Genomic DNA, 27,781 nt, shown 5'->3' on the forward strand with positions numbered 1-27,781 from the left:
TAGTGACCGATTCTGTTGAGCAATTAAACCCACGAATTCAGAAGATGAGAAATAATGAAGCGAGTTGGCATTTTGAACCTCCCATAGAGTCCTGCTGATACACTGCTCTCAGCAGGCTTTGTGATGGTCACCCGATTTCTGAACTTTGTAGCAGAGCTTTATCCCATTAAATACCATTCAAATTGTCCTAGAACAATAAAATTATAAAAAATTTGAAGGAATTTACAGGGTGGACTGTAAATTACTTAACGTTATGCTGCAGGTTTAATTAATACAATGGAAGATCTGTATAGAATGTCAACGTGGGATTACCTGACTAATATTTGTTTTTGTCACTGTACAGGAATGGGAATAATTAACATGCCAATTAATTGCATGATTTGTTTGGGTGTGTTTTAAATATATTTTAAAGGAATTATGTTCTTTGGGCTGCTGAAAATAATTTCTTTGCTTTAAAAGTAATTTAAAAACATGTATGCATGCATAAATCCTGTCCTTTTAGAGGTGAAGCTACAATTGAGTCAGAAAAAAAAATACTGCCTTTTTGTGTGACCTTACAACATTTTAAGGTCTCTAACAGCAGGACGTGATGACACATGCTCCAAAGCCATCACTTGAGAAGCTGAGATAAGAGGGTCATGGATTCTAGACCAGCTGAGCATTATCTAGTGAGCTCTGATTCAACAAACAAAATCCCAAAGGCCAGAAATTAAAAGTGTTAATGACAGTTTTCATGAAAAATCCAATTTCTTCTTTTTCATATGACCTGTGATACTGTTTCATAGTTTTGGAGGGCATGATTCAATCATAATCTGTCACTTAAAGTTATTTGAAAGACAGATGTCATATCCTATATAAACCAGCTACATTTAGAAACAAATAACAATATTTGTTTACATTTTTCATATCTTTATGTCTCTTATGTTCTTTACTAATTTCTTTTTGATGTTTGTTTTGTTTTCCTTCTCTACAGGCAGCAATTCTTGTCACCTAAATAATGGTGGGTGCTCTCAGCTTTGTTTACCTACATCGGAAACTACCAGGACTTGCATGTGTACGGTGGGATACTATCTCCGGAAGAACCGCATGTCATGCCAAGGTAAATGTTCACAAGAATTTACTATGGTGTGCTTACTGAATCCATCTGTACATGCCACAGAGATTTTAGGAAGCCACTGCTAGTTACCAATTAGAAGAGTACAACATTGTCTGTTATTAGGACAATAGTTGTGTGGGTAACTCGTTAAAGCCTTAACAGCGTCTTCCTCTAAGCGAGTTTAGAGCAAGACCAAATTTGAGTTTGCCAATCATGTCTCTCCTTCTGTATTACATCTATTTGTAGTCTGTGTCTCTCTGGTGCTTGTGTGCCTGCATGCATGCGCACGCGCGTGTGTTGTGTGTGTGTGTGTGTGTGTGTGTGTGTTTATCTGTCTGACTGTTCTTAACAGACATTTATTGAACAGTGCAGAAAACATGGTACAGGAAAGGAACGAGGGAAATCTGTAAGAGCATCAGAAGGCAAGAGCTACTTTACTAATCCCTACTGGCCCAGAACACCAGTCGAAACACAAACTGACTTTTTCAGCCTATATACACATGTTGCCTTTCTAACATTTGTTTATGCTGGATATTGGTTCTTTTTAAGCTTATTTTAAACCTGCTTGACTGCCCCTTCTAGAAATGATTGTCACAACAACAACAAAATCAACAACAACAACACACACACATACAAACACACACATGGTATTCTGGACTAGAGGCATGTAGAAGAGTATAATTTTCAGACTAAACTGATTATTTAGTTTATCTTATAATTGCTGATTATCTGGGAAGTCCAAGACTTAGTAAATTTGGCTACATTGTTACCTTAAAGTCAGGTAAAACTAGTGAACGTGCTGAGTTCACATTAAGGAAACAGATTAAGCACATAGTTAAATGTTGACTTAATTACAAGTACTTTCAGAAAAAGCTATCCCCACAAAAGAGTTTGCTACTTAGATACATAAAAAGGCAATTAATGGGTTGGAAATATTTGAAGTACCATTCTTTCTTCCAAGACGTCCTCATTTTTGTTACATTTGTTTGTTTGTTGGGGTGATGCACATGTCACAGCATGGGTATGGAGGCCAGATGACAAGTTGTGGGGGGGTAAGGGTTTTCTATACGGATCTAGCAGATGGAATTAAGTAAGGTCCTCAGCCTTGGTGACAAGTACTTTTACCTGCTGAACTGTCTTGCCAGCCTAAGACTTTGCCATTTCCAGAAAATAATTTTGGACAATTTGAAAAAATTAAATCTTCAACCAACGAAGTAGCTTCTATATTCACCTTGAATTACCAAAGTTGGGCTAAAGAGCTGTGGTTGTTTTGGTGGGATTATTGTACAAGATAAACTCAGTTCTATTAATTGTTTTCAATCATTTTGAAATTATTAGACAAAACATCACCAAGAAGTGAAACCGCAGATTTACATATTTGAAGGACAAAGGCATTATCTGGGAGGAAACTATGTGCCACCACCCTAAGGGTTATAGATTCCCTTTTAATTTTATAGTCTGTATGTGTGTTAGTTCACAAAATGCTCATTTATTTAACTGTATTGGGTAGTCAATGATAAGAACTCAGTTTTACCTTTAAAGATGTCTCGATTTGATTTGGGAAAATACATCAGAATTATGAATAATTTCATTCAAAATAGAATACATGAATGGCACTTATTTTCTGTCAGACACTGTTTAAAGTATCTTGACCTTTCTACCTTCCTCCCCTCCTTGTAAATTGATGAGTTGGATCCCTGTCACCTAACTTGATATATCATAAAACGGAGACAAATACTCTTATTTTATTAATATAAATATATATCAATAATAAACATATATGTATTTTCCAATATCTTTGAGAATTCACAAGCATTAACATCTAGACCTCTGGCAGTAAACTTATATCTATGTATTTATTTTTGGAGGATGTCATGATGATATTCAAAAATGTATTCTGGGTAAAACTTAATACCTTATTCCTTGGCCCATTTGAATCTAAATGTATTGAGAAATGAACTGTGTACCTTAAAAACTATAAATATCTATTACAACAATAGCAATGACATAGCTGTGTAACACGAAAGCCATTATTTTACAGTAGCAAGTATATATTTATATTTTAGAGAATACAGAATGCCCTTTGTCCATGAGGCCAGACATTCTGGGAATGATCCACTTCAGAGCTTCTGTCAGTGATCTCATACCAAGGGCACTGCTGACCAAGAACCTTTCAGGTTCACCCATTTGGCTCCTGGGATGTGACCTGTGATCCTCGAAACCCTCTGAGAGATTGCAGTGCACGCCAGAGTTTCAGGGCCTCAGCTTATCTATATTTCAGTCATGGGAACTGCACAGCTAGAGAAGTTTCATGAGACTAAGAAATACATTCACTAATAAATATTTCTATCCTGGGAATTATATTAAAGGGTCATTATGTGAAATATTCATTTTGAACTTTCTTTCCTCCACTTAGGTATAGAATCCTTTCTTATGTACTCTGTTCACGAAGGAATCCGGGGAATCCCTCTTGAACCAAGTGACAAAATGGATGCTCTGATGCCTATATCCGGGACTGCCTTTGCTGTGGGGATAGACTTTCATGCGGGTAAGTAGACTCCAGTAATAATTTATGTATAGTGCTCTCTTGACTCAGAAAACACAATGGCAATTCGACTCTCAATCTGTACTTGGATAGTCAAGTTGAATGAAATTAGGATGATTTTTTAGCCTGTTACAAATTATTCTAATTACATTTTGTTTGCAAAAAAACCAAGTATATGTTTTCTTTCTAAATAGTAATAACAGAAGCATATTTTATGTCATGTTTAAAACTTGGTTGTTTTCTTATTTTTTTTACTTTCATCTAGTTATAAGTATAAAAACATCACAAGTAAAAAAATTCTTATCTGTTAAATTCTTAAGGTATAAACTTATTGAAAATATTTTCTTAATGGATAATTAATAGTAAGATAATTTCTATACAATTTAATGTAGCATGTGTGGGGAGGCAGAGTGGCTTTAGTTTCATGTGCTTTCACAAACAATGGAAGAAAGCAACCAAAGACCACAAGATTGCTGTGGGTAGTATAAATTTACCATAGGAAATTAATGGTAAATATAGGCTGAATGTATTGAAGCCAGCAAGTTGGGGGACAGGTAACTGCTAAAGTCAAAGGCAGCAGCTGTGCTAATGATGGCACTCTCATCTCATTTATTCTCACACCTCTTATTTTACACTTCAGATTTTAAAGATATATAAACAAATTTGTTGGCCTCTCATCTTAAGTTTCACATTTCCTGTGTTCATGTTTTCATATTGAAATGCTCACAGGGAATTCTAGTGCTCGTGTAATGAAAAACTTATCTAATATCAAAAAGCTATTAGCTCTCTGATTTGTAATGTTAAATTAAGGAATTCTTAAAATATTAAAAATTGTCTTTGGGCTGAACAAATGGCTCAGTGGGTGAGAATGCCTGTTTCTCCTACAGAGAGCTCAGGTTCAGTTCCAGCTGGCACTTCACTACCCTTCGGAACTCTAGTTCCATGTGCTCTGGCATCCTGTCTGACATTCATAAGAACCAGACACGTGTGTGCAGAAAATACATGTATACAAAAACACTTATACACATAAAATCAAGGTGATATATCCTTTTGTTTTTTATCTTTGCTTATCAGTACATGGACTTTTAGTGACAACATTGTTTTTCTCCTTTGCTATAATATTTTTTGATATTTGAAAATTTGGGAGATCTTTAAAAACTGGTTCAAAGATGACGTTTTTGGTTTTTGTATCTTTCTATTTTTATTTTATATTATTATTATTATTATTATTATTATTATTGAAATATGCCTGTATCTATGCTATGAGTTCGGAATTAATGGTGTTTGCCACGACACACAGTACCAAAGCCATTTTTTCTTAAATAAGTTATTGTGCACAAAATCCTTGATACCATATAGACACAAATGTCCTATATTTGTTCGTTTTTAAAAGATTCGTCTACTTGTTTTAGGTTTATGTGTATAAGTGTGAACATATGTGTGTACTTGCCCGCATGAAATGTCGACAGAAGCAGGACTTCTGTGGCATACTGGTACTGAAAACTGAACCCAGGTCCTCTACAAGAGAATCAAGTACTATTAATCACTGAGCCATTTATACAGCCTCTAAGCTTCTGGTACTTTAAAAAAAATGCTTTCTGCAAAAGAGAATACCAAAAAGAAATGTTTTATTAAACATTATGGTAATTCTGCCAAAAGCATATTACAATTTTTGACCTACTATTGATCAAACCACTTCATTACTTACGGAAGATTTATTACTTTATATTGTATAATATACCTTGATTTTTATACACATGCCTTTTCCTTACAATTTTATTATATGATTCATTAAGTGAAAAACTAAGAAAATTTGGACTTTTATACATATTCATCTTAACTTAGTACAAGGTCTAATATGTTAGCTCATATTTCATATTTTGTTGTTTGAAAGACTCATTAGTTATCTTTGAAAATATATGATTAATTTTCATAAAGCAGTAATACTAAAAGTAAAATGATATTAATATTTTGATTCTGTCATAACAAGAAATTTCAAGAGTAAACTAATTATTTGTAGCAGTTAAATACACTCTTTGTGGTTTTATGTCTAGAAAAGGTTAAATCTAATAATGAAGTATAATTTTCTTTGTAGGCAGTAATCATCTACTTATTACAATAATTCAATAATTGTTAATACAATATTCTTAATTCATACTTAAGTATCTTTTCATCAGCAGAAATTATTAGTTTTAGATAAAATTATTATTTTATGTCAACTAGTTTTTTTAAAAATACTTACTTAGTCTTTAAATGTTTCATATGTCTTTACAACTATTTTAAAAGACTATGTCCACCATTATCTCTCTTTAACCGTTTCTAGTACTACCAACCACTTCACCATCCCAACTTTATATCCTCCATTTTTGCCGTTATTAGTAGCCCCTCTAGTGCTGCCCATACATTCCTGATATGTGAACATCCATTGTTATGTGGGCATCTAACAGCTGCAAGATCCCTAAAGGAGAGTGACCCTCCCTCTCTTACGAACTATCAACTTCTAATGGTTCCTCTGCAAAAAGTAGATCTCTGGGGGCCCTTCTCAGTTTGTGCTTGAATCTAGACTGGTTTCATGTAATGCAATTAACTGCTGTTGTTGTGAGCTGACATGAGCAATAGCCGTGCCATGTTCAGCACTCTGAATTTTATAACTCAGCTATGAGCTCTTACATTCTCTTCACCCACCCTTCATGAAGTCCTGAACCTCACAGGGAGAGGTGAGTATGGCTATCCAGACACAGCTGAGTACTTGTGGGTACAATACTTGTCACTTTGACAACTTAGGAGTGTGGTGATTTGAAAGACAAGGGGCCCTACAAAGGGAGTGCCACTGTTAGGTGGTGTTGCCTTATTGGAGTAAGTGTGGCCTTATTGGAGGAAGTGTGCCACTGTGGGGACAGACTTTGAGGTCTCCTATGCTCAAGCTATGCCCAGTGTGGGACCAATTTCTTCTCTTGCCTGAAGACCAAGATATAAAACTCTCAGCTACCTCTCCAGCACCATGTCTATCTGCCTGCTGCCATGTCCCTCCATGATAATAATGGGCTAAACCTCTGAAACTGTAAGCCACCCCAATTAAACGTTTTCTTTATAAGAGTTGTAATGGTGTCTCATCACAGCAATAGAAACTCTAACTAAGATAATGAGTCTTTGCATTAACCACAATATACTTGAAGAAGAAGCTGAATGCTTAATGTAGAATTCCAGAAAAAAATATTTTATATGCCCTGCTTCTTTGAAATAAGAAAATATTTAGGCTTATCACATAGATACAGTGTAAAGGCATAACCCATTATCTCTCCTGTCAGGAGAAGGTAACAATGCAACACCTGCCTCAAACTAGGGGGTGGAAAATGAAGACATAAGTCAACCAACATTGAGAGGAGCCCAAGTCTAACACAAGAGAACTTGAATTTCAGTGCCCACTCAAATCATTTATGAGGTCTTTGGTTTCAGCAAAGTATTTATTTGTTTATTTTAGTCTTAGTTTCCTTATTTGTGAAATATGCAGAAACATTTAGAGAGTTTACGCATACATTTGACACAATATTCAATACACATGATGCTCAGAGTCTATAATCACATTCAATAAAAAACATATGAGTTATGGCATATAAAATGAATAGAAAATATTTGTACTTTCTTTCCTGATAGTGTGTTTCTAGACAGCTATTTGCATGAATTGTAGGCACTTCTTTACAACATGGGGCATCAGAAATTGATTTAAGATGATTTTTCTGGTGAAGATAACCATTACACCCACCTCACTATCAATCTCTGGAGCAGAGACTTAAAGATTGGGAACATTGCCATCTGCACACAATCCTGAAATGCCAACCTTGAGACTGGCATACAATGCTTCAACAACTACCAGACATGGTAATGAGATGATGGTGTTGGTGAGAGTATTATGGGCTCCAACAATTTCACAAGACTTCTGTGCTCCCATGTGCTGTGCGGTCTCCTTCAGCTCACTGCATTTGAAGATATATTAGAGTTAGAATGGGTCCCATTGCTTGATTTATCATGTCATTAAAGACAATATGCATGCCTTTAATGTTGTGTAGAAAATTTGCTTCAGGATGGAGGAAATAAAAATAATTGGATTATTCCACATAGAGAGAGAAAACAAATGATGTTTGGCTTGTCAATCTCTATCTACATTTTCTCCCAGCTCTCTTTATATGTTTACCCAGTTATAAGTTTTTCCAGTGTTCTCCCTGCAGCTAGTCTATCTCTTTATCCATTACTGACACTCATCTCAGGAACTTAATGACCATTTCCTCTAATTTCCCACAGATTTTTTTTTTATAGACAATAGATACAAGGAACACGGAACTCAGACACTGAGTGTCATGCATGCTTCCATCCTACATGTTCTGTATTGGAGTTCTGGAACAGTGATGCCAGACAAAATCACCGTATGTTAATAGGTTAATGGAAGTTATAGATGAATTGTGAAAACTGTTAGGTACCACGTACAATAAAAGGAGTGTAACATCTGTCGGGACATTTTAGGATCTGTTTCCTTTGCTGATGTTACTCAGTCGTGATACAATTTTGTCAAATCAAAGTGTACTGTCCTAATTTTCTTTTTCTCTAAGGAGAAGTGCATAGAGCTGTTATGAATAAAAACTTAGAAACGTGACGTAAATGATCAAATCACTACAGGAACAATATGGCCCCTATTTTTCCCTCTCAGATGGCTCTCATTACTGATAAAGGAGAAGAGCATAGTTTGATAGTTAAAGCAACTCATGGATGTTGTTACATGGCCCATAATTTACAGGAATATGTTGATAAGAACCTATACCCCTCATAAGGGTTGGTAGATCCAATTTGTGCTGGCATTAGGTTTAAAAGAATAAAGCTTTCTTCAGTGAAAGGACTGTTTTCCAACAGATGAAACTCTTCTGGAGACTAGCCAGTGAAGAACGAAGGCCCTGTGGCTAGATTTAAAATGTTGAAAGCAGTTTTTTATCTCTTCACTGGAAAGGGCCCATTCCACACGGGGAAAAAGAAAAATGAGCGTCGAAAATCTTTGCCTGCTGGGTGGTGTTCCTCCTGATGAAATGAGCATGGCATTTGATGCTTTAAAAGATATATTTTAGTAAGGAGAAAAGACTTCAAACAAAATGTTTTCCTCAACCCATTTTGTAATCCTCAGTAAGATGTGATCTATTCAGCTTCCATCCCTTTGGGGGTATTTACAAGGTTTTTATAATAATCAAACAATGACATTCTACTCAGAGAAAGAAGAATTGTTTAAAATTTGCAAGACTGTACTCTTTTTTTTTATAATCTTTTATCTCTTTTGTTCAAATTTCTGACAGCCTATTTAATTCAACAAATATTGATTATTATCTACTAGATATAGAACTTCACAATTTGCTTATGATAAATAAGGAATACAGGCCATTATTTGGATGTCCTTGTCTGGCACTCATTGTGAGAAATAATTAAATGCCTTTGTATAAAGTCATATTCTGGACTACTGAAACAGTAACAGCCTAGGGGAGGATTTGTGTGAAAGAGAACCTTCTCACCCATGGTTGCCCCTTTAGTGGTCATTCATGGTCCATCCTAGTGTGAAAATACTGCATAAAATTTCCAGATATAATAAGTCATACATTTAAATTGTACTGTGGCAGAACAGTGTGAGGAAATACCCACGTGTCCTATTTTTACCCATCTCAGACCCTGAGCACTGAACCATTAATCATTTTATAGTTGCCTCTATTCAGAACTCTGTTTTCTGCTTTGCCAGGTTCTAATATATGATGTGGTTCTACTAAGCATCTCATACTGGCATTGAGGGGGCATGATACATAACCCATGGATAGGAGAGACCTACAGCACATATGTGTCCCACCCATACTCTGTTCAGTGTGGGAATAATGCTAATATAACTATGGATAAGCAAAGGCTAGTTCATCAAATGGACCAATATGACACTCTGATGGGAGAGGCCTATAGTTGGGGGTGACTTTATAAGACTTTCTCCTTTTTCACCAGTTTACTCAGAGCCAAGAAAGTATGTTTAAAAAAAAACAAAAAAAGGAGACTGTGCAAGGAAATAACCTCAGCCTTTATGCTGTGAGTGCTTCGTATATACACGCAAACTGCCTTCCTAGTCTTTCCACATTTACATATGCAATATTTTGTTACTAGAAAAAGAGAAGCACTTGATATCACTGTAGTTTTTTCTACTACTTCAGGTAATAGAATTGAAGAATGACAAGCCAAGGACTTGCACAGGAGTGGAATATTCTACTTCTGTTTTCCTATACCATTTTATATTTGTAACAGTTGAAAAATCTTATTTAGACTACTTCAAGTATTATTTAATGATATCACATCATATTTCTGCAAATTGTGCCTGTTGAAAATCATGTCTCAATTTGATTTATATACTGAGTCATGTGATTTTTAAAACACATTTAATAACTGAATAGGCAGATGCCTCTCAAGAGAAAAGCTCTCGCTGTCTGTGTATTATAGCTTTCTATGATATCTATAAAGGAATTAATTCACAAATACTTTTCTAGTAAACACTTTGTCACCAACCAAAGCCTCAGAAGATTTATAAAAAGAATTTTTCTCATGTCAGTAACAGCAATGGCTTAATAAATATATTGCTGTTGCTTTGGGACATATTTTCAATTTTAAGAAAGCCATTTTCTTGGCTACAAAGTAAATTTTTTAGAGTAGATTCTACTTCTTTGTTTTCTTATGGCTGTGAAGGAAAACTGTGTTGCCATTCAAAACTTGCTTCAGAAAGTATTTCTAAGACATGTGAGCAGTTAGCAGATGGTAAAATGCAGGAAGTCCTTCAAGGTATAGAAAACTATCATAAGAAAGAAATCTCATTATTTCTATCCAAAAGAAAATGCCATGAACATCAATGAAGACATTGTAAGATAGAAGAGTAACTAGAAATATATCAGGATATTTTATTTCTAAACTCCAAAACTTGAAAAAAAATCAGCATTTATTAGGTGTCTTTATTCTTTCACTGTTGGTAAACAAAAAAAAAAAATCTCAGAAATTCACAATCGGGACTACCTAAAAACTTTGACTTAATTGGGATCCCCATTGACTTCTTTATCACTGGCTGAATGATACTGAACACTACATAGTGTGTGAACACCCATAGAAATTCCCAACTTCTCATAAACAGCTTTGGATGGTTCACAGAAAGTCCATGTGATCAGAGTCTTGTCTTTATTCCTTGCCTGGATTACAGTATACTGTTATTTTTTCCATAAGCTGTTGAAGGGTCTCGTCAGCAGAGCAATACTCACATGTGATCCCTGATGCTTCTTTACCTTCTCATCAAAGCTAAGCTCTCATCACCAAAGTCCTGGTTATCCTAATTCACAGTGAATCATTAACAAGAGCTGGGAGGTTGACATGCTTTTTTAGTGTACTGGCTGACTTTGTGTGTTAACTTGACACAAGCTGGAGTTGTCAGAGAGCAAGGAGCCTCAGTTGGGGAAATGAGATCCAGCTGTAGGTCATTTTCTCAGTTAGTGGTCAGTGCACAAAGGCTCAGTCCGTGGTTGTTGATGCTAACCCTGGGCTAATGGTCTTGGATTCTATAAGAAAGAAGGCTGAGCAAGCCATGAGGAGCATGCCAGTAAGCAGCACTTCTCCATGGCCTCTGCATCAGCTCCTGCCCCCAGGTTCTTGCCCTGTTTGACTCCTTCCTATCAGTTCCTATCCTGATGAACAGCAATGTGGAAATGTAAACTGAATAAACCCATTCCTTTTTAACTTTCCCTTTGCCCATGATTTTCCTTGCAGCAATAGAAACTTTAAGACAGTAAACCTATTTAAATGAGCAGCTGTATGCTCATCTACTGCCATATTTTTGATTTGAGCACCACTACAGAAATGTGAAGAAAGAATTTTGTTTGTTTGTTTGTTATTTTGTTTTTGTTTTTAGTGACAGGATTTGTCTGTAGCTTTGGAGCCTGTCCTGGAACTAGCTCTTCTATATCAGGCAGGCCTCAAACTCACAGAGATCTGCCTGTCTCTGCCTTTCAAGTGCTGGGGTTAAAGACCACCATTGCCTTGTTTTACAAATTACTGTCACCTACACAATACACTGACATCACCAGCATCTTCGCAGTATCCCTGACCTGCCTACACAGACATGTCAAGTTGTCAAGTGGTACTTGGAAATCTCCTTTTAGAGTGACACTGGCAATTTAAGCATTGTTCCTTGTAACTTCAGCCTTCAGAAATTTTCCGCAACCTATTTAAGTAAACCAAGGACATATTTGACTGTCTTTTTTTTCTATCCAATTTAAAAAAGCAAAGAACTTATTAGTCCATTTGTCTTTTTGACATCTTTTTGTTTAAGAAAAAAAAATAAAAGCCGTGATTTGGCTTCTGAGACTTTTGGCTATTAGTTTTGTATCAAGTAAAAAGTGCTCTAGTTAATGGGGAAAAGGAGAGATTATTTAATTGACTTTCTGACTGGCCATAAGCTTTGGATCTCGCTTCAATTTTATTTTATCATTTGGCCTTATTGTTCTCAAAGGGCACTAAGAAATAAATGGATCCTTCTGAGAGTTAAAAGTGGAGAGAAGCAGCCAATTAATTCTATATATTGTGTGTATGTGTGAGTGTTTAGAATGAGGTCTTAGCTGAAACAGAAAAATCTTAAAAATGGACATGAATACCCACCAGAAATTAGGAAGAAAGAGGTTTGAAAAAAGAAGAAATTAAAATACACCACCGAATCCTGACCAAATTATATATTGAGCCATTGTTACTACATTACATGGCACTTAGTGCATTGGTGCCGTTTATATTGTCATAATAGTGTTTTAGGAAAGCAGGTATGTTTACTTTAGATAGGCTTAGGGAGAAGACTGAGACTGGGGAGAGTGATTTGGTGAGGTCCAGATTAATATCTAAATTCTCAGTTGATAATTAGAATTTTATTCCCGAAATTTATGTAAAGCAAGAATTTTAGGTTGGGACTGTTGTCCAGTATATGCAAATACTCAAGTTTAGTTTGCAGAGCAAACACACACACACACACACACACACACACACACACACACGGTAAAAAGAAAAAAATGAAGCATAGAAAGATGAATGCAGTAAGTTTCCAGCTTTCAGCACTTAGTGTTACACACAAATTTAGACCCTGGGAGGCAGCTGCAGGGCTCAGATGATGGAGAAATGGTGACCGTAAAGTTTAGGGCTCTCTCAGAAACAGGGACAGAAGGGAAAAGGCACAGCTACATCAAAGCGTCCTGGAGAGTTCATCATTACAGTCACTACAGAGGAGGAAGAGAAGCAATCCCTCATTGTCTCCAATACAAGTGCATTAGTCAACACCCAAACTTAATATCCTTAAAGAAGAAACATTTATTATCGGTAGATTCCCAGGGTCAGTTTAAACTGGGTTTTCAGTTCTCAAGTCTATTGTGCTATCTGAAGAGCAGGCTCAATTGGTGAAGACCTGGTTCCAAGCTCACCTATGTGGCTCATGTCACCACTGAGTTTCTTATTGGACAGAACACCACGGGTTCTTACCGGTTACCATCTTTGTTCCACACCTCTCCATGGTCACTTCACAACTTGAAACTAAAAACTGTGGCAGCTCGTGGATACAGAAAAGGAGAACCATGCCAAATGAAGCCAAGCTTGTACAGACCTATCTCAGGAGTGGTTTCTCTCATTTGATATACTCTACTTTCTTGAAGCTAGTAATGAAGGTAGTAATGAGATCCAGACCACACCACAAGGACAGGATTTCAAACCGGAATTTCAGGGGCTGATTGATGATCACAGAGGCCTCACTAAAGACTACCTATCACATTACTAGAAGACTTTTTGTTAGTCATTTTTAGGCATCATAAGGATCAAACTCTGATGACTGCTTTGTATTATCAATGTTTGTAAAGGTTGGATCTACAATGTCCCCCAAAAGATTTGTGTTTGAACACTTGGCCCCACCAAGTGGTACTGTTTGGGAAGATTGAGAAACCTGTGACTCCAGCTCCTATCCATAGGATTCAAAACCCCCAGGTCACCACTGGTACCTCTTTGCACCTCTCTTTCCCCTGCCACATACATAATTTTAAAATAAAACTGTAATCATTAGAAATTGTATAGCTAAAAAAAAGAAAAAAGAAAAAAAGAAATTGTATAGCTTTCTTTTTTGTTTATTTTATTTTTTCTTTTTGAGACGTGTTTTCTCTGTGTATCTCTGATCATCCTGAAACTCACTCTGTAGACCATGGGATTAAAAGAGTGCACCAGCACTGTCCAGCATATATTTCTTCATAATAATATATTTCTTTGTATTAAAAATAGCATTTGTAGATTCTTTATCAAAGCATAGAAAAAGGGTTACACTAGAGTGGTATTTGACAGAAACAAGATAAAGTGATATCAGTGAAAATTAATTCATATTTTTTTAAAATTTTTTAATTTATTTATTTATTAAAGATTTCTGTCTCTTCCTCACAGCCGCCTCCCCTTTACCTCCCCCTCCCCCAATCAAGTCCCCCTCCCTCGTAAGCCCAAAGAGCAATCAGGGTTCCCTGCCCTGTGGGAAGTCCAAGGACCACCCACCTCCATCCAGGTCTAGTAAGGTGAGCATCCACGAAACTGCCTAGGCTCCCACGAAACCAATAGGTACAGTAGGATCAAAAACCCATTGCCATTGTTCTTGAGGTCTCAGTAGTCCTCATTGTCCACTATGTTCAGCGAGACCGGTTTAAACCCAGGCTTTTTCAGACCCAGGCCAGCTGGCTTGGTGAGTTCCCGATAGAACATCCCCATTGTCTCAGTGTATGGGTGCACCCCTCGCGGTCCTGAGTTCCTTGCTTGTGCTCTCTGTCCTTCTGCTCCTGATTTGGACCTTGAGATTTCAGTTCGGTGCTCCATTTTTGGTTAGAGCGTGGTGCTAATTCATATTTTTTTAAATAGCAGAATATTAATGTGTCAAATATAAATAGTTATGGACAATGTAGAATGGTATTAGTGGATGTTTTATTTGTTTTTGTTTCATAATTTTCCAAATGTCCCATGAGGTTACTAAAATAATTTCAGATGAATGTTTATTCACATGTACACTGGGTCTGCAGTAAGGAGGTGATGGTTTTAGCCGTCATTATTACTTCACCAGCTCATTTTAATTACATTTAATGACGATTTGGCTGAAAGGTGCCTACATTTTTATTTAATCATTATTTTGAATTAATAGGATTTATATGAACATTGCAAATAATTGAGTATGTAAATATGCTCATTAGTATCCTTCTACTGTGTCTCTAAATTAAAAGATGAGACAGTTTAACTCTATGTATCAACTGCTTTACCACTAATATATTACAGTATATTTGAAAAATTATAATAATAAAAACACTTTAAATGTGGTTTTGAATAGAAATGCCTGAAAAATCTTAGTATTTCTATTCCCTATCGGTGGGAGGAAAGAAAATGAAAATTGTGAACACTCCTATTTAGTAACTTTTCAAATATTTTGAAATAGTAATTTCAAATTGAATTAGAATATGATATCAGTTTCTTCATTCTCTTAATGCCTGGTTTACAGGCAAAGCAGCAGAGGTACTAGGATCTCATCCTGAGAATTCCTCCGATGAACAGAGCGTAGTAACTGACACGGACAGTTTAGCTCTGATTCTGCCCACATACATAGTAACAGCGATTGGCTAAGGAAATAGAAGGTCCTTACAAGAGTCTGTAGGGTACTGGCTCTTGTTATCAGCTTTGGAATTTGAGCAGCTGAAGAGCTAGAAGAGAAAAAGACTGCTAACCACACAAGGTATTATTCTTGTCTTGAGTGTTTACTCCACAGATAGAGATTCATAACCCTTAAGCAATCCCTCTGGATTTCTTATATTCTGACAACCACATTACAGTTTATAGTTTTCCTTTCATCCGATCCTTTTTATACTTAAATCATATATATTACCCTTCTGCTACAATTCAGCAAAATAAAAAAAATAAACATGTAAATGAAGTCAATTTCTAAAATTATAAAACCAGTTTCATTTTTTCATTTATGTTGTTTTTGATGACAAAATGATTCAGCCACTGTGAGCAATGGGAGGCAGCCCACCATCATGGAAGTTCTCACAGGCTGTGCAAACATGAAGAATTGGTGATGGTTGTAGGGTACTTTGCAGTTGCCTTTTGGCTACGTAACTGAGCAGAGACTCTAGAGACAGCCCTTGAACTTAATATAAGGTATTGAATGCTAACTCAGCAACACTTAGCCTGACTTAGTGACAATCATCCACACTAGCAATTCTATTGTCACACAACTCCATATTACCAAGCAACAATAGACCACTGTGAGTAATTTCTTAAAATTACTTTTCTTAAAGAGCTTTCCATGTGAGAGTTATCTGTGTTGTCTTAGTTACTGTATGAAGACTCTTGCAGATTCTGAACAAAGTCTTTAAAGTGGTCAGAGAAGTTGAGAGCTAATATTGAAGGATTTTTCTGACATGGCAGAGAAAAGCAAATTTAGAAAATGTATGACATGAAAGGTTTGTAACTAATCAATGGAAAGTCTGGAGTAACAATAACTCTTTTTCATACTATGAGCTGCTATCGAGTACAGATTTCCTTTTAAGAGCTATTTAAACTTCATTTTATCAGTTGGGGTGTAAGTATTTACTTTAATTCTTCTAATTGTTTGACACTCCTTTCTTTTAAATTCTTTTCATTAAGAATCATGTTGTATAATTATTTCTTTCTTTGAAAAATACCAGTTCATCACTCCACCTTGTTCATAAAACCACCTTGTTCATAAAACCACCTTGTTCATAAAAAAAGTGCTTGTAACCAAAATTTTAAAAAGTTTTTTTTAATGCATGATATCATTTAAAGTAGAAACACGTGTATACAGTAAAGGCATCTGAGTTGTGGGAAGAGGACAAAGGTGATGACCTGGAGGGATGTATAGGTGAGAGACTGGCAGGTAAAGGGCAGGGAAGCCCTTTTGTAAGAGTCTAAAATGAATACGTGTCCTTATCCAGCTGTCAAAACCCAGAGATGAGTCATTCCAATGGGGAACTGGGATGTAAAGTATGCACTGCTCATGATTTTCTTGGTGGTTGTTATGTACACAGTCATCAGTTTTACCAAATGCACTGTTCTCGTGCTGAATCATGTAGTGAGTAAAACTTGTGTACATTGGGACCTTCAGGAAATCTTAAGTTCTGTGCTTGCTGTAAACTTGAAGCTTCTCTAAGAGCTGAAGTCTGTTTAAAAAAAAAAGATCTGATGTAGTCATATGACAAAATTATTCACACATTATATGTAAAGAAGCATCACCCATTAGAAAGGCTCACATTTTAATCTGTTCATTTTCTTTCACTCAAGTTTGAGGTATTCTGTTCAGTGGCTATAGAAACCTTTTCTGTTCAGAACGATAGAAGGTCTCTGTACAGTGCTCTCTGTTCCCTTGTGAGTATTGGAAGTGTGTGTCCACACAGAAGCACCAGTTAATTCTACTTGACTTAGCAGTTACTGCCCCAAGACTCTTTGTATAATGATGGCCATAATAGCAATATTTTGGACAGAAAACTACTAAATTTAATGAACAAGAGTGAATTTAACACATTTTAAAATTTCTTCTCTAAATAAGGATTTTTTTCCTTTGATCAACTTGGAAAACTCAAAATCTAATTTCTTTAAAAGAAATCTCCTCAAATAGGATTTAAATTGCTCTCGAGGTTAGAAAAATGTTTTGAATGGGATTTAAAAATGAAATTACATTTCAAAATGCCTTAGAAATTATGGTGAGATTTTTTTGAGAATCCTTGCATAGTGTGATGACCGCCTGAAGAATTTTTGAACATTAATTTTTTTCAGCTTTGAAAATTAAAGTTTGCTTTCATTGCTGTAGTATCTGTAATATCTGTGGAGTGTTAAATGTAAAATAATATATAGAAATGAAGACAGTGTAGGTAAAGAATCAGTTAACATTCAGGTCGGAGATGACTGTTTCCTTCCAAAGAGACACCTCCGGACCATTTAAAGCACCATTCACAATAAAAAGCATATTTGCATATTTTAGCTAGATTTGGAGAGTTTGTGGAATTAATTGGAAATTTCTGCTGTGTTTGTCTCATTTTCCTTTTGTGAAGTGATATAGTCCCAATAAAACATTTGAGGTATTCCTTTGTCAGGTGAGCAGCTAAGTTACAATAGAGTAGCAATAAGGCATTTGAGGTGTTCCTCCCATTAACCACTAAGTTACAAGATGGACATTGGTAAGAGCTGTGACTTTGTGTTTTCGCCTTTTGAATCTGGGTTTCAGCTTTCAATCTGTCCATTAAAAGAATGAGGACCAGCTGGTAGGCATGCTTTGCTTAATGAACGCACCATACTGTAAAGCCATTCACTTGCAGAAAGTGCTCTTAAACCATTTTGCTTGTAGAAATGCACTTTGCCAATGACTGGTAACAATAATATTGAAATAACTCATAATGTACCCAGACAAACTTAACTCTTGAAGTCAGGATGTATCATTTGGATATGTGTGCACATATTTGCATATTTCCTTACACTGGGCCTTAGAGAGTTCCTACATCCCACTCCAATGTGTTCACTCTAATGGATTATGGTGTCTTCGAAATTTTCAAGCAATTTTACTGTGTTTATTAACAAAAATTTAGCAAATTTAAATACTACCTGGTTAATATCAGATATATCATTAAGCAGAAGATGGGCTCACTTTATTATTATGACACGGATTAATAATATAACGCAATAATAAGACCTTAAAAAGTCCTAGTGGTAGTAATGTGTTAACAGCTCAAGCTCTCACATCTGGTGTTCCAAATGTAAATGAGCCGTGATAATAATTATGTTGTTGAACAGAAAGACTAAATGGGATGGAACCATCAACCTGCCCTATGTCCTGGAAATGGTGCACTTTGAAAATAGTCTTGCATTTGCAATCACAGATACTCTTAGATACAGAAAAGTGCCGTTTGCAGATTTAAATGCACATCCAAAGATACTCACTCTCTGAAGTCCTCCACAATCCCAGAATATTAATAGCTCACGAGCTGTCTCAGGTCTCTTGAACAAAAATCATGTTTCGTTTTACGGGGGACTTTCTGAATTTCTGATCGGACAACACCTCGACAAAGATCCGTTCTGACCTGATTGTTGTTCGTGTGGGCAGACCAGCAGAATGTAGCTTCCCAAATGCCTAACCTACTCGCTCCTACTGTGAATGCCCATGCATGGCTGGGTGCACGGTGTTCCCCCATTGTGATCTGGGCAGGGCTGAGGCTAGGCTGTGCTATGGACTTCACAGGGCCGTGCCAGGAAAAGCTTTTCAGCTTCCACATTGCTCCCTCGAGGCACATACCCAGGAAGCTGGAGACTGACTGGTGTGGGAGAGGCGCGAGTTCACAGAGCCATCAGCTGGATTCGTGCTGGGTTGGATGGAAACCCTAAGACTCCTGCTTCAGGGTTCAACTTCCCAGGATTGTCTTCCTCAATCACTGACATCATTCAGAGCTGAAGAGCGGCACTGCTGAGAATTACCCGTGTTGATAATCCATGGTCTCGACAGCCAAGGACTTCTTAGAAGTGTTTATTACACAGCCAGACTCCCAAAGAAGAGAGCTGGGACATCCAAAGAAGCACACCTGCAACTGAGCTGGTGTAGACTTTCCTTATGATTTTAATGCTTTTTCTGCTTTGCCGTGTTTTATTGTCTCCCTCAGGATGTACCAGAATGTGTTCTCGGGTGTTCACTTTCCATGACACCATTTGAAAGGCCATCACAGAGGTCATTCCCTCCTCATTCTTTTTGTTAACAGGTATGGCTTTGCCTCGAAGGCAATGGCCTATTTTTTTTAAAAAAAATCTATTACATAAAATGACTGCATTTTGTATGCTCCCGACAAAATTAGAGTAGCGACTGTAACGGACAGTCTGGAATGCACAACCTTTCATTATCTCCATGTGGGGGAAAGTTAAGTGCTCAAGTTCAGGGGAAGCATGGCTCTCCTGTGCATATTTGCACATGCAGGATAACCACAGTGAAATACCGAATTAATCACAACTTAACCTGGGAGGTATAAATTACACTGTTTTTAGGCTATTATTAGAGTTCTAAGCTTGGAGATTTCATACCTATGATTCAAGCCAAATTTGTTTTCCTGAATTAACCCAGCACTAGCAAAATAAAATATTTAAGTGGTAGTGGTGAGGCATGGAGCAAAACCTTCGTCCCCAGCTTCCTAGAAAATTCTGATTAGGTGTAAGTCCAGGAGAGTGATGGAAATAGCTGTTTTGGAAGTCAAATTTTAGCTTAGGAATTATTTACCATTCTTTGTTTTTGTTTTCCTTCCTTTAAAGAAAGGTAACAGTCTTTGCTTGTAACTTTTTTTTTTTGACTAACCATAAACAGGAAAGAATGAAAAGAAATTATGGGGAGCTACCAAGTGTCTCACCTCCTCCCACCCATACCTCACTGTGAGAAAATAGCAGTACGAATGCTTCCAGACAGTCCCCTTTGGGCATTTAGTTTGCTGTCAAGTTAACGATAAATCATATCTTAACTAAGGCAAGACACCTCCTACTGATACCATGTAACCTTCTAACTGTCCTGGGCAATGAGTCTTACCACTTAAAGGAACTGGAAGACAGATATAAAGAGTTTATTTTCTTACAAGTACACATTTAACACATACCACAATCTATCCTCTAGCAAATTTAATGGGTTTTTGTTGTTGTTGTTTCTTTTGTTTTTTTACCCTTATGTATTTTCTTTGGTCTATTTCAATAAATAATTTGAATATTGAATTGAATGACTTTACTGCGCGGATCAGATGCAATTAGCTAAAATCATGAAAGGGCATTATATTTATATATGAATCATAATTATATATGCATCCTAATTATAGTCAGTGTGAAGAAGAGGATCAGAATCTGAGTGGGTCAGAATCTGGTTTTTCACACTAAGATTTTTGAAGTAACTGTTTCTGTGCTTCTGGGTGGAAACGAGCGAGAACGGAGTGTCTAGATTCAGCAAGAAAATAAAGAGAACAAGTCGGTGTTGAACAAAAATGGAAAGGAAAGAAAATAGCATGTCCTCAAATAGCATGTACACATCTTCCCACACTCACACATTCAAACTCAAGCACATGAACATGTTCTCTCTCCCCCCACATACACACACACACACATACACACACACACATACATACACACACCAGAGCAGGTTTTACTTACGCCACAATTTAGTTGGAAACACACTGTTTTCAGAAATAATCTCAACATTAAATAGATAATTTAATGCTACTTTATGATGAAGTATTTTTAATTAAACAGATAATTCAGATAGGTTGTTTTCATGCTAAAGAATATAATAAAAGCAAATATTAGTCTTTAATTTGGATAATTTGAGCTTTATAAGTAGACAAATTAGACTTAACTGTTATCTTTAATTTCAAGACAGCTAGTGATTTTAAATATCAACTGTCAATTCATAAACACAACTCCATATTCTGTTATATTCCAGTCATTAAAATGATCACATTTCTTTATTTATTGTGCCTGTTGGGCACACAATGCATGGCATGCATTTGGAAGTCAAAGGGTAATTTGCTGGAGTCAGCTCTCTCCTTTATTCCCTGTGAGCCTCAGGGACTGAACTCAGGTTGTCAGACTTGACAGAATGCACCTTTGCTAGTAAACCATCTGAATTACCCTATTTCACTCATTTTTAAAGTTTTGAAATAATTTCATCATGTAAGTACAAAAATTATTTAGATCTATAAATGACTTTGTCTTCATTAGGTTGCATGATTTTTTTTTTCACTAAACGTGGACATCCTATTGGCCATGAGTCACTTCCTTATGCAGGTTAATTTTTCTTCAGTTTTCAAACTAATATGTTTTATTTTACTCATTTCAAGCAGCAGTTGTGCGGGGAAGGTGGGTAGTGGTGGCATTTGGGAGGCAAAGAAAGGCAGGTTTCTGAATTCAAGGCCAACCAGGTCTATAGAGTGAGTTCCAGGACAACCAGGGCTACACAGGGAAATCCTGTCTCGAAAAGCAAAAAATAAATTAGTGAAGCAAAACAAAACAGAAGCAGTGTTAGGAAATCAATAATATTGGTGCTGTTTTCTTATATTTAAAATTTATTTTTATCTATGTGTTGGTGTGTATCTGCATTTGGGTATGGGTACATGAAGGCAAGTACCCATAGAGGTCAGAGGTATTGGAGCCTAGGACTTGGAATTGTACAAAGTTGTGAACGTTCTGATGTCAGTGTCGGGAACTAGATCCCAGTCCTCTAGGAGAGCAGCAAGTGCTGTTAACCACTGCTCTGTTTCTTCTGTCTTCAGCGGTGTAGCCAATCCAGCAGCTTAGCCATATTGAACAGCTACAATCTATGCCAAAACCCTCTCTAAGTACTAGACATGCATAAGAATAAAATCAGGTCTCTGTTTATTCTAAAAGTCTTATTACCTCATGAGAAAACTATAAAACAAAAGTAACTGATGCTAGATGTTGATAAACCCTGCCCCTCTCCCCCCCAAAAAAAGACTCTAAGGGTTGAACAATTCAGAGCACTTTAAATCACATGGTCAGAGAAAACTCTGAAGAGTGAAACGTGCACAATGGAAGAAACATTTGTCCTGAGTCTGGCAAGCCTGGCCATGTTGACCGGAGGGTGAATTCCATGCCACTTGAGTGGATTCCGACTTATGCTCCTGGTCTTGAGAGTGACTTGCCAGCTAGAATTCAGTCTTCACCTCTCTCTGCTCTGCATTCAACTTCCATAGCCTTTAGCAGACCACACGGGAAACTGGCCATAAAACTACATATCTTCAGTTTTGAATGTTTTTGGTTTTGTTAATTATATATTGCACTAATCACTGTATATGATGTAATGAGAGTCTATGTGTACATTTCTGAAATAAAACTGACCATATTAGCTCATCTTTCACTATTCACGTTGTATCCTATCACTGTTGTCATCTTGTGACTCAAATTTTCCCAAAGCTTTTATAACTTCTGTTCCAACTGTAACCATGGATAATATGTCCTTTATTTTCTCTTCATTTCAACACATTAAATAAACTAGAATTCTTTCCTTTGTTATGACAATAGATTCCCTGTGTTTCAAAGCAAGCTTACTGCTGGATGAAATCAAAACACCACACAACAAAACAAAACAAAGAAAAAAAAAAACAATTTTATACATTTGTTCCTCATGCGATTCTGAGTGGCAAATGACCTGTTAACCCTTGACTCCAAGACAGACACTACTGTATCTCAGAGCAGAGTTCTTAAAAGCAAGGCATGAGAACAGCTCTGTACTGTTTTCAGTGGTCTTTATGAACCCGGGCCTGCCCACTTATCACCTGCCATTGCATTTTAAGTGTTCTTAGGTGGTTTGAGAGCGCTTCAGAAGTAAACCATCTGCTTTGGCTCACTTTGATTGTTTCAGAATAGCTCAGGAGCAGCACAGTTCACTGATTCTGTCATTAGTACGATTTCTCTCCACTCATAAAGTATTTGGAATTTGTGAGTGTAAAAGTGTCAGTTATAAGGAATCATTGTTTTAACTAATTCACATTAATTATAGAAATGCTTATGACTAGCAGGCAACAATGATATCTATCTTCCCTTGAATGAGTTTCTTTGTATTTTGTTCTCCAAATTCCTCTTGTCTGCCATTGATTCTGTAGACAGCACCACTTTAGTTTCAAGTAGTGTTAAAAATCATGATGCAAATCACACCAAATATTTTACATATGATGTATCATTAGCCAATAGTTCAATATATCATTGTAAACCTTTGAAGTTCTTTGTGAAGTTTGGTTATAAAGAAAGTCTTTGTCTTCAATACTTTATAATTCAAATTTTAATAATATCACTCTAATATTGTGAATGACAAAAGTCATTAATAACATGTGTAAAGCCTGCAGATTTAAATTCTTGGTGACACTTAATATGTTTCATGGATTGAAATGATATAAAAATACCAGTGATTTCCTTAATCATTTATTTGATTACCTATCAAACTTTTAGAAATATTTTGGCACATATTTTAATTATATACAAATACTATTCATTGGGGTATTATTTCTCTGAAAAATCAGTGTTTGATCAACTTAAGGCTCTTAAAATGATAGATTGTTTTAAGTTAGGAACTTATCTATTGTAATACAAAATGTATGAAACTGTTGCATATGAGCTATATAAAGATCTTTCATAGCCTCCGGCCATCCCCACTGAGACTGAGCTCAACCTCGGATGTTCTCGGATCTTGTGGGCTTACAACATACACCCGAAGAAACTCTCTCTCTTCTTCTGTTAGAAATAAATTCCAAATACCACACATTATTTTTATTATTTTTGCAAATTTAGGTGTTCCATGAGAAATTGCTCATGGAGTGTAAAGAAAGATTTGATTTTTGATTTGATTAATTCATGTATGACAGAGAATCTTTGTAGAATAGGATTGTTGATATTACTGTTGAATCTGTAGGTTGCTTTTGGTAAAATGGCTAGTTTTACTATGTTAATCCTGCCAATCCATGAGCAAAGGAGATCTTCTGCTGTCTTCTTAAATTTCTTTCTTCAAATAACTGAAATTTTTGTCATATAAGTCCTTCACTTGCTTGGTAAAAGTTTTCCAAAGATATTTTATATTGTTTGCATCTTTTGTGAAGGCTGTTGTTTCCTTGATTCTTTCTCAGCCCATTTCTCATTTGTATATAGGAAGACAGCCTCATTTTTTGAGTTAATTTTGTCTACATCGACTTCCAAGAAGGTGTTTATCAGATAAAGGAGTTTACTTGTAGAAATTTGAAGGTTACTCCTGTATACTATTATATCTGAAAATAACAATACTTTGGTTTCTTTCTTTTCAATTATATCCTCTTGATGCCCTTCAGTTGTCTTATTACTATAGCTAGAACTTCAAGTACTATATTGAATAGATATGGAGAGAGTAGACAGCCTTGTCTTGTCCCTCTTTTTAAGAGTGTTACTATGAGTTTGTCTACATTGAATTTGACATTGGCTATAAGTTTACTACAAATTTTCTTTATTATGTTTAGGTATGTCCCCTTTATTCCTTATCTCTTCCATACTTTTATCATAAAGAAGTGTTAGATTTTGTAAAAGTCATTGTCAGCATCTAGTGTTGTTACTGTTGGTTTATTTGTTTATTTCTGCTGGTTTATATGAAGGATTACATTGACTGATTTTGATGTGTTGGATCTTCGCCACGTCTTCCTAATTGATTGTGGTGGATAATCCATTTGGTGGGTTCTTGTATTTGATTTGCCAGTATTTTATTGAGTGTGTTTGCATTTGTTTTCACAAGGGAAATTGGTCTGTAATTCTCTTTCATTTTTCAGTCTTTGTGTAGTTTGGGTATCAAGGTTACTGGGTCTCAGAATGAATTTGGCAATGTTCTTTCTATTTATATTTTGTGGGATAATTTGAGGAGAATATGCTTTAGTTCTTCTTTGAAGGTTGGGTAGAATTTTGTACTAAATCATTTGACCCTGGGCTTTTTTCAGGGGTAGGGTTGGTAGGCTTTAAATGACTGCTTCTATTTTCTTAGGGGTTATGGGTCTAGTTAAAATGTTTATCTGAATTTTATTTATTCTTCGAGGTAGCTATTGAAAACTTTTCCATTTCTATAAGATTTTCCATTTTTTGGAGTACAGGTTTTTAAAATATAACAATGATCTTTGGATTTTCTGGGTATACATTGTTTTGACTACATTTAATTTAATTTGGATAATGGCTTGCCTATCCTGTTGATGATTTTTTTTTCAAAGAACTAATTCTTTGTTTCATTGATTCTTTGTATTGCTCTTCTTGTGTCTTTTTTTAATTTTAACACTTAGCTTGATTATTTCTTACCATCTATTTCTCCTCCTATTCCATGTGTTCACTTGTTTATTCTAGAACTTTCAGGTGTGCTGTTAAGTAGCTAGTATGAAATCCCTCCATTTTTTTAATGAAGGCACTTTGTGCTATGAATTTTCCTCTTTGCACCACTTTCATTTTGTTCCATAATTTTGGGTATGTTATACATTCAATTTCACTGAATTCTAGTAAGTGTTAAATTTCTTTTTTTTTTCTTCCTTGACCCAGTTATCATTTAGTGGAAAGTTGTAAGTTTTCATGAGTTTGTAGGCTTTCTGTTGTTTCTGATGTTGTTGAAATCCAGCTTTAATCTATGGTGGTCTGAAAGATTCTGGGAGTTGATCTATTCTCTTGTATGTGTTGAGACTTGCTCTGTGTCTGAGGTTGTAGTCAATTTTGGAGAAAACTCTTTGAAGTGCTTAGAAGAAGTTACGTTCTTTTATGTTTGGGTGAAATGTTCCGGAGATAACTGTTAGGCCCATTTAGTTCATCAAGTCTGTTAGCTCTAGCATTTGTGTCTTTAGTTTTTGTCTGGTTGACCTGTTATTGACCAGAAGATTGAAGTACTGAAGTATTCCATGCTCAAAGTGAGAGGGTAGATGTCTAAATTAAGTGAGTAATCTTTCTTTTGCAAACATGGTTGCACTTTTTTGGGGGGACATAGAAGTTAAGAATTGAAATACATGCCTTAATCCCAGGACTCAGGAGGCAGAGGTTGGATGATCTCTGTGAGTTCAAGGCAAACCTGGCATACAGAGCAAGTTCCACAATAAACTCCAAAACTACACACACAAAAAAATCTGTTGTGAAAAACAAAAAATAAAATCAAAAAAACAAAGAAACAACAAACAAAATAAAATAAAAATAATTGAACCATCATTTTGATAGATTTGTCTTTTGATGACTATTAAGTGTCTTTGCCTATTTTGATTAATTTTGTTTTAACAACATTTTGTTAGATATTATAATTGCTATACCAGCTTGTTTCTTTGATACATTTGCTTGGAAAATCTTTTTCCAACCCTTTATTCTGAAGCAATATCTATCTTTGTGGTTGTAATGTGTTTCTTGTATGAAGTGAAATGATGAATCCTGTTTTCATATCCATTCAGTTAGTCAGGTTGTTGTTGTTTATTTTTTAATTGGGGAATTGAGTCCATTTATATTGATTTAATATCAAATGAATTAATGAATGACTAGTGATTGCTAATTTCTGTTATTTTGTTTGTGGTGGTGGTTGTGTATGTAAATGTATGTGAGTGTGTTTGTGTGTGTGTGTGTGTGTTTGCACGCACACATGCTTTCCTTCTTTTGGTTTTTCTCATGGGAGGTTAATTATTTCATCAACATTTATGTGGTTTTTGGCAGGACCTCTTTAAAAGAGCTGCAAGGTTTTGCAGCTAAAGCTGAGTTTGGAAGCCTCTCTTCAGTGAGAGTGCCTGCTTGCTAGCAAGCAGAAAAGTCCCAAGAAATTGCTGCTACCAAGAAACCATGTATAATGCTGTTATTTTGTGTCTAGAATTACATGTAAATAGCAAGTTGATATTAACTATGACACTAACTTTTACTATTGTCAGAACTTAATAAATTGTGTGATACTTTTATTTGGAATGGTAAAAATTGAATTATCTGGGTGTGATGGCAAACACTAATAACCAAGTGACTTGGGAGTTGGAGGCAGGAAGATTAGGAGTTCAAGTGGCTACATAGGAAAACCCTGTTTTAAAAAGCCAAAAATAAGGAACCTAGCTCTAAGATTTCAAATAATCTTAATATATTCATGCAATAGCTGACAGCTGTGTTTAAGAGGTCTGCCACTTATTCTAAGTCCTTTTCTCATCATATTTCTATACCAAGTTTTTTTTTTTGGGGGGGCAACAGTCAGCTCCCAAATCATGACACAGAGACGTATTGTTAGTTTTGAATGTTCAGTATAACTTAGGCAAGCTTCTGGCTAGCTCTTATCAGTTAAGTATACTTGTTTATCTATCTTTTATCTTGTGGCCTATTACCTTTCTTACTTCTGTATATCCTACTCTTCTCTATGTCTGTCCATATGGCATCTGCATAGCTTCTTGCCCCAGGTGTGTCTCTTGTTCTTCCCGTCTCTCTGAGTCTAGATTCCTCTTCCTATTTATTATCTCGGTCTGGAAGCCTCACCTATCCTACTCCTGCCTAGCTATTGGCCATTCAGTTTTTTTTTTTTTTTTTTT

At 36.0% G+C, this 27,781-nt stretch overlaps 1 protein-coding gene across 1 annotated transcript in view; it reads left to right on the forward strand.

Moving 5' to 3' along the window:
* Positions 1–27,781, forward strand: part of Lrp1b (LDL receptor related protein 1B) — a 1,445,827-nt gene that overhangs the window by 932,779 nt on the left and 485,267 nt on the right. The window contains 2 exon segments of the mRNA XM_050139953.1: positions 974–1,099; positions 3,513–3,644. Coding sequence (XP_049995910.1) covers positions 974–1,099; positions 3,513–3,644 — 258 coding nt within the window.

This window comes from Alexandromys fortis, unplaced genomic scaffold (assembly GCF_014885135.2).
Source record: "Alexandromys fortis isolate MF-2015 unplaced genomic scaffold, M_Fortis_MF-2015_v1.1 scaffold_33, whole genome shotgun sequence".
In the NCBI taxonomy this organism is placed as follows: domain Eukaryota; kingdom Metazoa; phylum Chordata; class Mammalia; order Rodentia; family Cricetidae; genus Alexandromys; species Alexandromys fortis.